The 12095-nt window shown below is 40.0% G+C and overlaps 1 protein-coding gene across 2 annotated transcripts in view; it reads right to left on the bottom strand.

Annotated features, from left to right (window-relative positions):
• The window catches only part of RASA2 (RAS p21 protein activator 2), a 117804-nt gene that overhangs the window by 56178 nt on the left and 49531 nt on the right, over positions 1 to 12095 (bottom strand). For both annotated transcript variants that reach the window (XM_054729596.1, XM_054729597.1), the window contains exon 5: positions 5908 to 5984. In XM_054729596.1, coding sequence (XP_054585571.1) covers positions 5908 to 5984 — 77 coding nt within the window. The remainder of the gene's footprint in view (positions 1 to 5907; positions 5985 to 12095) is intronic.

Genomic DNA, 12095 nt, shown 5'->3' with positions numbered 1-12095 from the left:
TGTAGAAAGAAGCCAAGAGATGCTGAAGGGAGCAAAGCTTCGGAGAAGCAAGCAAACCGGGGGGAGGAGAAGGGAGGAGCGGAGGCGGGGCCGGGGGCGAAGGAAGGAGAACGGGGCGGGCTGGCGGAGAAGGTGGGCCGGGGGACAAGGGAGGAGCGGAGGCGGGGCCGGGGGAGAAGGAAGGAGAGCGGGGCGGGCTGGCGGAGAAGGCGGGCCGGGGGACAAGGGAGGAGCGGAGGCAGGGGCCGGGGGAGAAGGAAGGAGAGCGGGGCGGGCTGGCGGAGAAGGCGGGCTGGGGGACAAGGGAGGAGCGGAGGCGGGGCCGGGGGAGAAGGAAGGAGAGCGGGGCGGGCTGGCGGAGAAGGTGGGCCGGGGGACAAGGGAGGGGCGGGGCGGGCTGGCGGAGAAGGCGGGCCGGGGGACAAGGGAGGAGCGGAGGCGGGGCGGGGTAGAGTGCAGCAGGAAACCCTATTGCAGGATTTTTCCTGCAAGGGAACGCTAGTTATATATAAAACATAAGAAAAATCTTAAAGGTGAAGAGAAGACAAACCAAGTAGAAATCTTGGGACCCAAGGAAAGATACAGCAATGAGTTCCCTAGGCTCTCTTTAAACAGTAGTCACTCTGATCCATGGGGGATACATTCCAAGACCCCCAGTGGATGCCTGAAGCCATGGATAGTACTGAACCCTATATATACTGTTTTTCTTTATACATACATACCTATGATAAGTTTAATTTATAAATTAGGCATAGTAAGAGATTAGCAATAACTAATAAAATAAAATAATTATAACCAAATACTCTAATAAAAGTTATATAAATGTGGTCTCTCTCTTGTTAAATTAGCATGAATTTCTTTTTCCTTCCTTATAATTTCACATAAGATTCATTCTTACTGTGGATCTTAGTAACCTCAGCATATAATTTTTTTCTTTCTTATTGAGAACTTTCACCTTTTCACTTAAAGGAGGTGCTTTATAGCTTCTCTCTGGCATATCCGGATTCCCAGCAGCCAGCATCACTACTCTTGTGCTTTGGGGGTCATTAAGTCAAATAAGGGTTACTTGAACATAAGCACTGCGATATGTTGTGACAGTCAATCTGATAACTGAGACAGCTACAAAGTGACTAACGGTAGGTAGTACAGTGTGGCTACATCGGACAAAGGTATGATTCATATCCTGAGCTGGATGGGGCAGGACGGTGTGAAATTTCACCATGCTACTCAGATCTGTGTGCAATTTAAAATTATAATTGTTTATTTCTGAAATTTTCTTTTTAATATTTTTGGACTGAGATTGGTTGTGGGTAAGTGAAACCACAGAAAGTGAAACCACTGATAAGGGGCACTATTGTCACTCCAATCTGCAATAACAAGGAACATTTCTCAAGGGGTATCAACAGATGTTAAGTCAGAAACCTGGACTTCTACCTCTACCTGACAGTACTCCTCTTCCTCCACCAGAAGAATGTCAGAGGAATTTGGCTAAAATAGAACATTTAAATGAGATCCAGAGTCTCATAACATAATACCCAAAATGTCCAGGATAGAACCGAAAACCACTTATCATACCAAAAAAACCGGACAATCTTCAACTTCAATGAGAAAACACAGTCAGCAGATGTCAACACTGAGATAACATATAGATGTTGAAATTATTTGGCAAGAATGTGAAAGCAGCCATCATAAAAATGATTCATTGAGAAATTCTGAACATGTTTGAAATAAATGACAAAATTAATAGTTTTAGCAAAAAAGAGAAATTCTCACCAAAGAAATAAAAGATATAGAGAACAAAATGGAAATTTTAGAACTTAAAAATATAATAACTAAAATTAAAAACTCAATAAATGGGCTCAACATCAGAATGAAGAGGACAGAGGAAGGAATAAGTAAGCTTAAAGACAGAACAATAGAAATGACCCAAAATGAAAAACAGAGGGAAAATAGAGTTGAGGGCAAGGGAGAAGAGCAGAGCCTCAGGAAGCTGTGTAAGATAGCCTTAGATGAAGAAAAATTAAGAGACTGGATCACCAATAGATAGACTTAACCTAAAGAAAAAGAGGAAATTCTCTAAACATACAGATAGTGACAAAAGGAGGAATCTTGAAACAACAGGAAGGAAAAATACAGAAAGAGCAAAAATATGGGTAAATACAATTTTCTAACTTTTAAAAATGTTGTTAACTTTAAATGGTTGAAACAAAAATTATAACAGTTTGATGTGGTTCTGAAGGTACCTAGAGGAAACATTTAAGACAATTATATTACAAACTAGAGGCCCGGTGCATGAAATTCGTGCATGGGGGCGGGGTGGGGGTGTGTGTGTCCCTCAGCCCAGCCTATACCCTCTCCAATCTGGGACATCCCTCTCACAATCCAGGACTGCTGGCTCCCAACTGCTCGCCTGCCTGCCTTCCTGATTGCCCCTAACCCCTTCTGCCTGCCAGCCTGATCACCCCCTAACCACTCCAATGCCAGCTTGATTGATGTCTAACTGCTCCCCTGCCAGCCTGTTTGCCCCCAACTTCCCTCCTCTGCTGGCCTGGTCACACCTAACTGCCCTCCCCTGCAGGGTTGATCACCTCCAACTGCCCTCCCCTGCAGGGTTGATCACCTCCAACTGCCCTCCCTTGCAGGCCTGGTGCCTCCCAACTGCCCTCCCCTGCTGGCCATCTTGTGGTGGCCATCTTGTGTCCACATGGGGGCAGGATCTTTGACCACATGAGGGCAGCCATATTATGTGTTGGAGTGATGGTCAATCTGCATATTACTCTTTTATTAGATAGGATAGAGGCCTGGTGCATGGGTGGGGGCCAGCTGGTTTGCCCTGAAGGGTGTCCCGGATCAGGGTGGGGGTTCCTGGCCTGTGGTGGTTTGCAGGCCAGCCACGCCCCCTGCCAACCCAAGCGGAGGCCCTGGTATCTGGAATTTATTTTCCTTCTACAATTGAAACTTTGTAGCCTGGAGTGGAGCCAAGCCTCCTGCTCGCTCCGTGGTGGGCAGCCGTTTCTGTTGGAGTTTGTGTATATCTTCTATAATTGAAACTTTGTAGCCTTAAGCGGAGGCCTGGGCCGGCCAGGATGTGCAAAAAGCAGGGGGAAACCCTAGCCTCCTGCTCTTTCCAGCTCCGTGGCTGCCACCATTTCTGTTTGGATTTATTTACCTTCTATAATTGAAACTTTGTAGCCTTGAGTGGAGGCTTAGGCCTGCAACAGCACGTGGAAAGCTTGGCTTCCTTTGTTACCAGGGAAACCCAAGCCTCCCTCCTGCTCTCTGTGGCTGTAGCCATCTTGGTTGGATTTATTTGCATACTCGCTCTGATTGGCTGGTGGGCGTGGCTTGTGCATGTAGCAGAGTGGTGGTTAATTTGCATATCACTCTTTTATTAGGTAGGATAGTGGGTGTTAAAGGGATTTAAAAAAAGGTACAATGTGATACCTAAAGAAACCACTAAAAAAAACTATATAAAGCAATACACTATAGATTGAAAAGCGATATAGATAAATCAAAATGAAATTCTAAAAAATGTTCAAGTAACCCACAGGAAAAAGAAGACAAAGAGGGAACAGAAAACAAAACAAAAATAAGATGACAGCTTTAAGCCTAATATATCAATAATTCCATTAACCTTTTGCACTTGGATGTCGAGTGTGACTCGACACGGTTAGCATTAAATCCCGAGTAGAATAAAGAAATCGAGAAAAAAGCAAGCGAGTGCAAAGGGTTAAAAGTAAATGGTAAACTCATAAATAAAAGACAGAGCTTAGGAGAGTAGATATAAAAAGTAACCCAATTACATTCTATTCACAAGAAACTCTGGTAATCAAAGGTCAGGGATGGTGATGGGGAAAGGAATAGATCTATATACATAAAAGCCCAGTGACCGAATGGCAGAATGACCAGAATGATTGGTCGACCAGTCGCACTGACCACCAGGGGGCAGACACTCAACGCATTAGCTGCCCGCTGGTGGTCAGTGAGCTCCCACAGTGGGAACACCGCTCAGCTGACCGGGATGAGTGGTGCTCCCACAGTGGGCCGATCCCTGCAGGCTACGCCCCACACCAGTGCACGAATCCATGCACCGGGCCTCTAGTTTGACTATAAAGGAATCATATGAGGGAGATCTTTATGGTGATAGAATAGTTCTATATCTCAACTGTGGTGGTGGTTACACAGATCTATATATGTGATGAAATGATATATAATACACCACAGAGTGTACAATGCCCATTTACTGGTTTCTATATTGTATTATAATTATGTAAGATGTAACCACTGAGGGAAACTGAGTGCAGAGTACACAGGACCTCTCTGTAATTTACAATTTCCTGTAAATCTATAATTATCTAAAAAGAAAAATGTGTTGTTGTTTTAAAACCAAATTGTCAGAGTTCAAATCCAGACTCTACCACTCCCTGTATAAAGTTGGGCATATTTAACCAACCTGTGCATCATTTTATCATCTGTAAAATGAGGAAAACAGTATCTAACAAGTAATGACAAGAAAATAAAACCTAAAAGAGGATAACTATTGATATATGCAACCATGTAGATGAATCTCAAAAGCAGTATGCTAACTAAGTAAAAGAAGCCTGACACATAAGACTATTAACCTTTTGCACTCGGATGTCGAGTGTGACTCGACACGGTTAGCATTAGAATAAAGGAATCGAGAAAAAAGCAAGCGAGTGCAAAGGGTTAAGTATATTAATCTATAAATACTAGAGGCCCGGTGCATGAAATTCGTGCACAGGGGGCGGGTGTCCCTCAGCCCAGCCTGCACCCTCTCCAATCTGGGACCCCTCAAGGGATGTCCGACTGCCTGTTTAGGCCCAATCCTACCGGGCCTAAATGGACAGTTGGACATCCCTCTCACAATCCAGTACTGCTGGCTCCCAACTGCTCGCCTGCCTGCCTGCCTGATTGCCCCTAACCGCTTCTGCCTGCCAGCCTGATCACTCCCTAACTACTCCCCGGCCAGCCTGATTGATGCCTAACTGCTCCCCTGCCAACCTGTTTGCCCATAACTACCCTCCCCTGCAGGCCTGGTCACCCCTAACTGCCCTCCCCTGCAGGCCTGGTACCCCCAACCTGCTCTCCCCTGCAGGCCTGGGTCCCCCTCAACTGCCCTTCCCTGCAGGCCCGGTCGCCCCCAATTTCCCTCCCCTGCCAGCCTGGTCACCCCTAACTGCCCTCCCCTGCAGGCTTGATCGCCCCCAACTGCCCTCCCTTACAGGCCTGGTCCATCCCAACTGCCCTCCCCTGCTGGCCTGATCAGAGTTCCTAGAGGCCCTCCACTAGGAAGCCTTTCCACTTCCCTCCTGCCAGGTAGTTAGACACACTTACCTGTGATACTCTAACACCCAGTTGCCTATATCTATCATTTAACTCACGTGCAATAATAAATATTGATAAATTAATTGATGGCTTATCATAACCTGAGTAGATTAGATATAAGAAAATCAACTTAATAAAGAAATGGCATAGTTTCAATTCTGAAAAAAGTTTCTGAAGTATTTAAAACTGGAGACCTGGTGTACGAAAATTCGTGCACTTGGGGGGGTCCCTCAGCCCGGCCTGCATCTTCTTGCAGTCCAGGACCCCTTGGAAAATGTCCACCTGCTGGCTTAGGCTGCTCCCCAGGGGATCAGGCCTAAGCTGGCAGTCAGACATTCCTCTGGCAGCCCAGGAGCCCTTGGGGGATGTCCGACTAAAGGCTTAGGCCCAATCCCCTTGCCCTCCCCCACATCATTCCCAGTCGTTCCCAGTCGTTCTGCCATTAGGGTCAATTTGCATATTACCCTTTTATTATATAGGATAGCGAGTTGGCTTAAGATTCGAAGAATACAAAATGGAGAATTATTTCTAGTTGATTTTAAGTAAAATAAATATGCTTACTGTACAACAAGCTGCTGGCACACAGTTCCATTCTCTGTTATCAGCTCATTCAGCTTTAATTCAAGGTGAACTTTACCCTATAATGACAAAAAATGTTACAAATTGAGTAATCTATTTTGTTGACAAAATATTAAAGGTACATATTTTGTCAAATGAAACTCATTATATTTAGTTATGCACTGACTAAATATTAGTGATCCCTAGCACATGGTTTTGCCCACATTAAGTACCTGTTAAATGACTAATACCCAACAATGTAGATCAAAATCTGAACGATAAGAAGCAGTCAAATGCTTATATCCAACATTTGAATGCTTAGGTTTTCAAATCTAAGAACTTTATGCCCACTTCAACAAATATTTATGTATCTCAAATATCATAGATTACAAAGACAGGTAACCCTTATGTTTTAGGGAATTTTGAAATAAAAGCTAATTATAAAATGTAGAATGCTTTTCCCAGAAAAGACAAACCATCAATAAGGGCAGAGGAAGTATCATTTAAAGACAGATAAATAATACAATTCTAAAAGAATAAAACTAAGTTAAAACTAGTAATGTAATTTTGTCAATATTTAAATAATAGATTTATGGGATATCTACTATATTTTAAGAGGCTCTGTGGGAGTGGATAGGTATGCATAGATGTATAAAACACATAGTTACTACTTATAAGAAGCTCACAATCTAGTTGGGGAAACAACAAACAAAAGATAGCAATATATGGCCAAGAGCACTTGATAGAAAAATGGGATACTAAAAACAATGGAGCACTTTCATAAACAGCCATTAACAAATGGATTTTTAAAAATTCAGTAGTATAAATTTAAAGCAAACTATCAACTTCTAAAGAAACTAAGGCTTAGGAACAATATAATCTAGAACTTAGTATTTCTACTCTGCCACTGTGATGAGCAATTCTAAACTGGTTTATGAGCAATTCTGCACTGGTTAAGAATCTGGTGCTGGATTATCTCCACCCAGCTGACAAGACAGATTCCCATGGTGCCACGTGGAGATTTCAGGGGTGTGATGTTCAGGGGCTGATGACATAAGTAATTTCATTAGAGGTAATAAAGTTCATTATCTACTCACTGTTCCTTTTTGAAACAAACCCTTTCAGATATTCTTTCACAGAAATCTAACCTGAATCAGCTTCCCTATTTTATGAGGATTTGTTATACAAGAGTGGATCTGAGGTTCACTAAGTACAAAGCTCAGGGTTAGATTGATAGTTAGTGATGAGCAATAAATATTGATGGGTCTCAACACAAAAACTGCATGAGAAAGCCAAGCTCTACAGAAAGGCACCAGTGGTAGTAAAATTAGCAGTTAGGTGGATTTAGAATTAAATTAAGCAAATCTTCCACTAAAAATCTAGGCACAAATATTTATAAAGTCATATGTAATTAATAAAATACATCTTTTGTTAGTTCTGCATTTAATATTCACAACCCCTGCTATTCAAACATGACCTTGAAGAGGTCCATGATCTGTAGTAATCTGTAATATTACTCAAGTAGAATTTTAAATCATGTCTGCTGTCCTGTCAGCATGTGTGTGTCACTTAGTGAGCCTAGCCAACTATACCAACATTTGCATCTCAAAGCAGTTTTACTATTTTAACATATGTGCATTTTATGGTAGAAACTGTATGCTGACAAGGCACTCCCTACTGTCTCCAAGGAACGTCTAGAATCTCTATTTCTAAGCCAATAAAAAGTCTTTAAAGTGGAGTGGACAAAAAGTATAATAATTTCATTCATAACTAAAAATCATTGCACTGTATCAAGTTGAGCCTAGAAATAAGATATTCAAAGGGATTCTACCAGGAATCATTGCCATTGAGTCAGAGCCTACTTAACATGTTCATTACTCCCACTGGCTGTTAAACATAACATTCCTTTAGTATTAGCCAACAATAACATAATTGTGTGTTAACCTGGTCAAGAAAAGAGTTGGTACAGAATAGGAGACACAAGACACACTGTTAGTGTGGAACACTAAAATTAAAAAGCATTATGAATTAAATTAAGGAAATTATAATTTCTAAACTGTAACATACTACCTCAATGTATACTTTAATATGGAAATATGTACATGATACTTAATAAAAGAAACAAGTTACAAAATAGGGTATATAATGTTAATTTGTAAAAATAAAATACACTTGTGCATATATCACTATAAAATTACTACAACTCCATCTACTAAAACATTGACAGAAGTTAAATTTTGTTGGTAGGATTTCAGATTTTTTCTTTTTGCTCATTTAGATTTTTTAGTTTCTACTACCAATGTGTATTGCTTTTGTTCAGTAAAGAAAAAGGAAAAAAATGTTTTAAAAAATATGTGAAGCTACTTTTCAGTGTCAGAAGCCTAAATCTTTGAACATTTTAGAAAATTTGGTATTCTTTAATAGTCACACAAAAGTTCACTTTTACTTACATCTGTCATCATTTTGTATATCTGGAATGTAACAAAACAAGTTGTTTTTTGAGAGGGCAGTTATGAGTTCAGCAAAATTTTTTCTAGTCTCTTTTGAAGCCAGGGATAATGGCTCATGATAGCCATTATGATACAGTTCTAGCCAATGAGATGTAAAACAGAAGCTGCTACCCTGGCCAGTGCTATTAACTGGTTAAAGCATCAAGCCTGCTCACTGAAAGGTTGAGGTTCAATTTCCAGTCAAGGTCACGTATCTGGGTTGCAGGTTTGATCCCCGCCCGGGTCGGAGCATGTATGGGAGTCAACCAATCTATGTGTCAGTCTCACATCAATGTCTCTCTCTCGATCTCTCTCTCTCCCTCTCTTCCACTTTCTCTAAAAATCAATGGACAAAAAATATCCTCTGGTGAGAATTAACCAAACCCTCCTCTCCCCCTGCCCAAACACACACACACAAATCAGAAGCTGCTGGTGGGGTATCTGAAGAAGCTTGTTGAATGGGACTTCCTAACTTCCCAGTGGACAGAGATGCCAAGCTTAATCAAAGCATTTCACAGCCTCATGGTGCTGGGCAGATAAAAATTGGAGATAGTGCTCTGGCTGGTTTAGCTCACTGGATAGAGTGTTGGCCTGCAGACTGAAGGGTTCCGGGTTCAATTCCAGTCAGGGGCATATGCCTGGGTTGCGGGATCAGTCCCCGGTGTGGGGCATGCAGAAGGCAGCCAATCGATGGTTCTCTCTCATTACTGATGTTTCTCTCTCTCTCTCTTCCTTCCTCTCTGAAATCAATAAAAATTATTTTTTAAAAAATTGGAGATAGCAAACACCTAGGCTTTCTATTAGAATCTCTGAGGGACTATGTCTGAGGAGTAAGAATGAACATAGACCAGCCCTTACAGACTGAAACCTAGCATAGAATCAGCCAAAGCCCTAACTGGATTAAGATAAACTACCTCTAATCTACCCATATGCCAAAAGCAAAAGTAAATCTCTAGAGAAAGAAAAAAAAATCCAGAGCTTCAAATTATCTCTAAAGTATTTCATATTTCAATGTCTAGCATTCCATCAAAAATTACTGAGCATGACAGAATACAAGACAAACACCCAAAAAACAAACAAAAAACTGACAAAAGGAAGTAGATTTACAGAAGATGCAGATGTTGGAATAACTGAGAGGTTAAAATAGCTGTTTAATTTATAATAATCCAATGTCACCCCAAAAAATTCAATTTTAAAAAAATGACAGGAAAAAAATGTTTAAGATTTATAAAAAAAAGATCTAGCAAATAAGTGGAAACTATTAAATGCATCAAATGAAAAATTTAGAATTAAGCAATAAAATATTCAAAATGAGAATGTATTTAACAGCAAATTATCCACAGCTAAAAAAAGGATTAGTAAAATAGGAGATAGATTAGTCAGTAGTCATCCACAAATGAAGCAGAGACAGAGAGAGAGAAAGAGAGAGGGAGCGAGCGAGAGAGAGCGTGCGCACAAATGGTCTATTATTCATGTAATTGTAGTCCCAGAAGAGAGGAGAAAGAATAGGAAAGAAAAAACCCAAATAGATGAAGAGATAATTGCCTGGAATTTTCCAAAACTGAAGAATGACATTAAGGCAAAGATTCAAGTGCCCCAGGAACACCCAAGTAAGATAAATATAAAGAAAACCACAAGTAGACAGAGCACAGTAAAAACTGATGAAACCATAAGATAAAGAGAAAATCTTAAAAGCAACTAGAAAAACAGAGCCATTGCCTACAAAGAGGAAACTATAAGACTGACAAGGATTATGTTTGATCAGAAACATGCAATGTGATTTGCTCCACAACTACTTTTTTTAATCCAATATGTAAGGGAGATTCAATAACACAATAATATACCTTTTATATATGTCAGAAAACACTGGAATGATCAGATATCTGGCACTATATTCTCTATTTTTAATTAAAAGTTGGAAGGTATTATTCTTTATTCCATAGCATTGAGTATGTTAGGTTGATATATGCAACTGTATCACTTTAATCTGTATTAGCATATTTAGGAACTTGTATTATTCTGGTACTGTCTGAAAGTTTCATATTTTATGTTAACTTTATTTCAATTAGTTTTACAAAAATTTCACACAGAAAAATCTGTTATGTTAATTTTATATTGTTATTCTTGGTACGCTATAGAAGATATGTGAATTTCTGCATACCGTTTAGGAAACTCAGATGAATATAGATATTTGAGCAAAATATAATGCATGCTCTTAAAATCTCTTGAGTCTAAACACTTTTTTAGTTTTTATCACAAAATATTAAATTTTAACAATATTCTACATAAAAGAACTCAGTGTATTTCAACTGGTAAAGTTTTTTTTAACATATGAGGGGAAAATATCTCAACTTCTAGAATTCTGACAGATGTTTTCATATACAGTAATTAAATCTGTAAACCATTTTGGATACGACTACCTGTCAGATGCAAAATAAAGGTTTTATTTACTACCTGTTATTTATGTATAGATTTCTTTTTCTCCTTAAAGAAGTATTTATTATGATCTAGAAGGTTAATTCCTTTGCTATTTCATGTTTACAAAGTTAAATTTCTTAGTTTTTAAGTTAATTAATCCTTACCCAAGAATATGTTTTAATTATTATTATTTTGTTTTGTTCTGTTTTGTTTATCCTCACCTGAAGATGTATTTTTCCATTGCTTTTTCAGAGAGAGTGGAAGGAAGGGATGGACAAAGGGAAAGAGAAACATCCACGTGAGAGACACATTAGTTGGTTGCCTCCCCCACACACCCTGACCAGGGGTAGGGAGTGAACCCATAACCCAGGTATGTGCCCCTGACTGGGAATCGAACCTGAGACCCTTTGTTGCCCAGGCCAACGCTTTAAGCACTGAACACACTGGCCAGGACAATATGCTTTTATTGATTTTAGAGAGGAAGGAAGACAGGGGGAGAGAGAAACATTGATTGACTATTTCCTGTACGCTTCCAGACTAAGGATCGAACCCGCAACCTAGATATGTGCCCTGGCTGGGAATGGAACCCAGAACAGTTTAGTGCATGGGACAACACTCCAATCAACTGAGCCATCTGGCCAGGGCTAAATTTTTTTAAATCAATCTGCAACATTCAATTTGTCTTAATGGGCATATAAAAAAATCCCGATTTATTTTATTAGTTATAATCAATGCATTTCTTTTTTAAATGCTTGTTTAAAGAGGGAGGATAGAGCCAAAAGAAAAACTACAAAAACAACTTATGGCATGACCCAGAAATTCAAGATAAGCTTGTTGGTAAAGACTTATTAACTAAGCAATTACATCAAAAGGATGTGATTGACAGTATATCTGGATTTACTGCTTGTACAAGTTGTGTGAGACAACCACCCTTAATTAATGAGAGAACCAACTTCTACATATGAGAGAGTTGCTTTAAATCAGTCTTATGCAAAGGCATGCTCTTTATCATAGCACCTAAGAAATAAATAAAGAAATATTTAGTTTGTTATGAGTTCCAGGACCAAATAGCTAACAGCATGGCTACAGATCACTGAAGCCAAAAGAGGATTTATAGGAAGAGGCACCAACTCAATCCAATTTAACTTCACTTATGCAGCAAAGAATATCTCTATATATATAAAAGTCTAAGCGACCGGCCGACTGGCTGACCGGTAGCTATGATGCGCACTGACCACTAGGGGACAAACGCTCAACACAGAAGCTGCCGAGTTGCGGTGACTT

This window comes from Eptesicus fuscus, chromosome 18 (genome assembly GCF_027574615.1).
Source record: "Eptesicus fuscus isolate TK198812 chromosome 18, DD_ASM_mEF_20220401, whole genome shotgun sequence".
Taxonomy (NCBI): Eukaryota; Metazoa; Chordata; class Mammalia; order Chiroptera; family Vespertilionidae; genus Eptesicus; species Eptesicus fuscus.
The sequence above is the reverse complement of the archived record's forward strand: the minus strand, read 5'-3'. Positions and strand labels throughout refer to the sequence as shown.